The sequence below is a fragment of the Etheostoma spectabile genome, chromosome 13 (genome assembly GCF_008692095.1).
Source record: "Etheostoma spectabile isolate EspeVRDwgs_2016 chromosome 13, UIUC_Espe_1.0, whole genome shotgun sequence".
NCBI classification, from domain to species: Eukaryota; Metazoa; Chordata; class Actinopteri; order Perciformes; family Percidae; genus Etheostoma; species Etheostoma spectabile.
The window spans coordinates 11,632,853-11,635,794 of NC_045745.1; the positions used below are offsets into that span (position 1 = coordinate 11,632,853).

The 2,942-nt window shown below is 38.0% G+C and overlaps 1 protein-coding gene and 1 long non-coding RNA gene across 28 annotated transcripts in view; one reads left to right on the plus strand and one right to left on the minus strand.

The window, feature by feature from the left end:
• ncam1a (neural cell adhesion molecule 1a) overlaps positions 1–2,942 on the minus strand; it is a 265,840-nt gene that overhangs the window by 20,547 nt on the left and 242,351 nt on the right. For 3 of the 27 annotated variants that reach the window (XM_032533178.1, XM_032533179.1, XM_032533180.1), the window contains one exon: positions 2,259–2,457. The exons of the other annotated variants lie outside the window; for them this stretch is intronic. In XM_032533178.1, the coding sequence (XP_032389069.1) occupies positions 2,378–2,457 (80 nt within the window). In that variant the 3' untranslated portion in view covers positions 2,259–2,377. Of the gene's footprint in view, positions 1–2,258; positions 2,458–2,942 lie in introns of those variants that run through there. 27 annotated transcript variants of the gene reach the window in all.
• Positions 1–2,942, plus strand: part of LOC116700216 (uncharacterized) — a 15,943-nt gene that overhangs the window by 12,130 nt on the left and 871 nt on the right. The gene's annotated exons all lie outside the window — the stretch shown is intronic.

The window sequence follows — 2,942 nt, forward strand, 5'->3', positions numbered from 1 at the left end:
AATACCACTCCTTGTGAAACACTTATCAATTTGCAGTCTATTATTTGGAGTTACTTACAACATTTTAACTATAGTCTTGAAAGAAAAAGTATTTATTTCTAGTTGCCATAATGCAGCCTCGGCACAATGTTTTCGTTACCAAGACAAATTCATATCTGTCTGATTGCTTAAAATGTCTCAATGCTTTATTAATGCTCTGACAGTGAAGTGTTGTTGATCATGGCTGTAGGTGATTCTTAGCCTGGTCCTACCAGACTCTCGAACATTTCATTTATACAGAGAGACTGGCCACTCCTTTTTGACAAGTGTTAACTTCCTTGCAGGCGGGTACTGTGTTAAAGTTTTAAACTATTGGATCTGCCCAGAGCCACTCTGGATCTGCCATAACCAATTGCTGATATTTGGTTGTGACGTTGGCTTAGCAACACTAGCGTTCGCCTTAGCTAACTCCGTCACCACTAACGGAGCGAGCTGGAAAATCCAACTTTTCCTGAACCATCATGGACATCATGGCGTTGCCACAATGGACCGAATGGCTTCACTCGCATCTTTCTTCGCCGCCATTACGGAACTACAACTCAAACTAGCACACAACCTCAAGGTCATCGTTCTCAGCCACTCTGTCTGTTTGCTGATTGGAACGCCATATATGAAAATGAAATTTGAGCCTACGTACGTAGGAGTGCGGAGCCAGGCGAGGGGATTCTAGTCTCCAACAATCTTTCCCGATTGTTCCTTTAATCATGTCCATGAAGGTTAGGGAACCTTTAACCAGGTAAAAAAAACTTTAGTAATGTTTTTTTTTTTGTATGCTAAAACAAATTGATTAACAGAAGCTGAAGTTGGAATTAAAGTTTCTAGTTTTATAAAAGTGAGTCATGTATAATCTCAAAGCCTCTATGCGGTATATACTGTTTACCATTTGTTCATTTATTATTTCAAATGCATACTGTATCTTCATCAATGAAGGCTATAGCCAGGCTAATTATCTTTTAACATCTGGGTTCAACAGGCGTGTTTGGTGTAATGCAACACTGAATGCAGAACACAGACATTTTGTTAAAGCTCCAGTGGAAAAAACGGCTAAAATCAGTCAATATAAGTCAGGACTGTGTCACACATCTTAGCATGTTTGGTCGCTAAAGTTTCAGAAAACCATTTCTTTCATGAAAGAAAAACAAAACAATTTATTTCAACCCTACAATGGTTACATGGAAATACACTGATATGCACTTACAAAAATGTCTCAAGAGAATAGAATAATTTCACATTATTGAAAATGAAATTTTTAGTGTTTAACAGCTTTTGCACGCATGTTTTTTTTAAAACTTTTTTTCTGCTGTCAGGTAAAAAGAGAACATGAACAGTCAGAAAATCAAAACTAACAGCTGATCTCTTGTATTTCTTGAAGGTCAGTTTGAAAAGAGTATGTACACTTTTTTCACAAAACATGATTAGTTTTTCTGCAACAACCTTTTTCTGTCCTCTCCTGGCAAGGCGGTCACATAATAATGTATTTGAAAGTGATCATATTATAATGTCGGAAATGAATAAAGTGTCTTTAAAAAGATGAATACTCTGACCATAACCAATATCCAATCTTTTCTGCAATTGTTATCTTTCCCTCATCATTTTGTACAGCAGGACATTTCAAGCTTGTATCCAAAAAAACAGAAATTAGGCACAGCATGTGTACTCTTCACCTGGTTAACACATTCATAATGCTTGACTGGGAAGCTTCAAAGCAGCTGAATAGCACATCAATGAATACTGGATCATGCCTTGTGTCAGCTTTCATGCAGTGTTCATGCTTTTATGTCTTTTGTGACATAACAGTGGAATGACGTGTCTGTTTAATAGGCAATAAGTTCCAAAATAAAAGTCTCTTTACAATTGCCATGTCTGGTTAGCACATTGTAGACACATAATCAAAACAGTGTAAGGTAATTATTGTATTATATCACCCCTTCTTAAGGTTACATTAAGGCATTATGAATGTGTTACTAATCATATCTAAGACAAAGCAGCAACACTTTGTCTTCACTGTATCTCAATAAAGCACCCGAGTCCAAGTTGTATCATTGACAAAACCCTCTAAAAATGTTTTCCCTTTCTCAATCTATTCATATACAACATTAAACAGATGAAAACACAAATATTAACAGAATCTAAATCCCCCCAAAATTTGATGATGATGCAAGTACTGAGCACCCTGTAATAACGTCATGAAACCAATGTCTTGACTCTTCCATCTCATTTTTTTTTCCAACTTGTGTGTGGCTGCACAAGGGTCGAAAGGCATAGAACGCAAAAGGAGTCTGGGCCCAAAGATTTCAAAAGGCTCAGACTTTCCTCTTTCTCCTTGAACAAAATCAGTTTATGAGAGCCAGAGCGCAGTCAGCAGGGACAGCAGAAGAGCTGCCACACTGCAGGTCACACATTGGCAACCGAGGGTAGCTGTGTGTTGTTGACCAACCACAGAAGACAGAGATATATGGTCCAAAGTCCACATTGGAGTATTTTGAGTTATAATTATAGCAAAAGTGACAAGAAGAAGAAAAAAAAACATAATAAAAGCACAAACACAGAGAGAGAGAAATTTGTGTGTATGGCAATGTCATGGTCCATAGGTGCCCAAGAAGATCACACATGAAGACAGGAAGAGGACACGGAGAAAAGGGAAGCAGGAGGGAAAAAGAGGGGGAGAGATAGAAAAATTAAGGTCAGAAATACAGAAATACAACTCAATTGAGGAATAAAAAAGGGAAGTCAAAGTTAGAGGATCAAAGTAAAAAGAAGTCATAGCATGTTAGCAGCACGGCAAAATGGCACATGGTACACAACATGCAAGGGTGGAAAGTCACACGGGTGAAGGGAATGGGGAATGACAACAGAAAGTGAGACGTTTAAAGACAGTACAGTCCAACCTCTCTGCTTTGAGG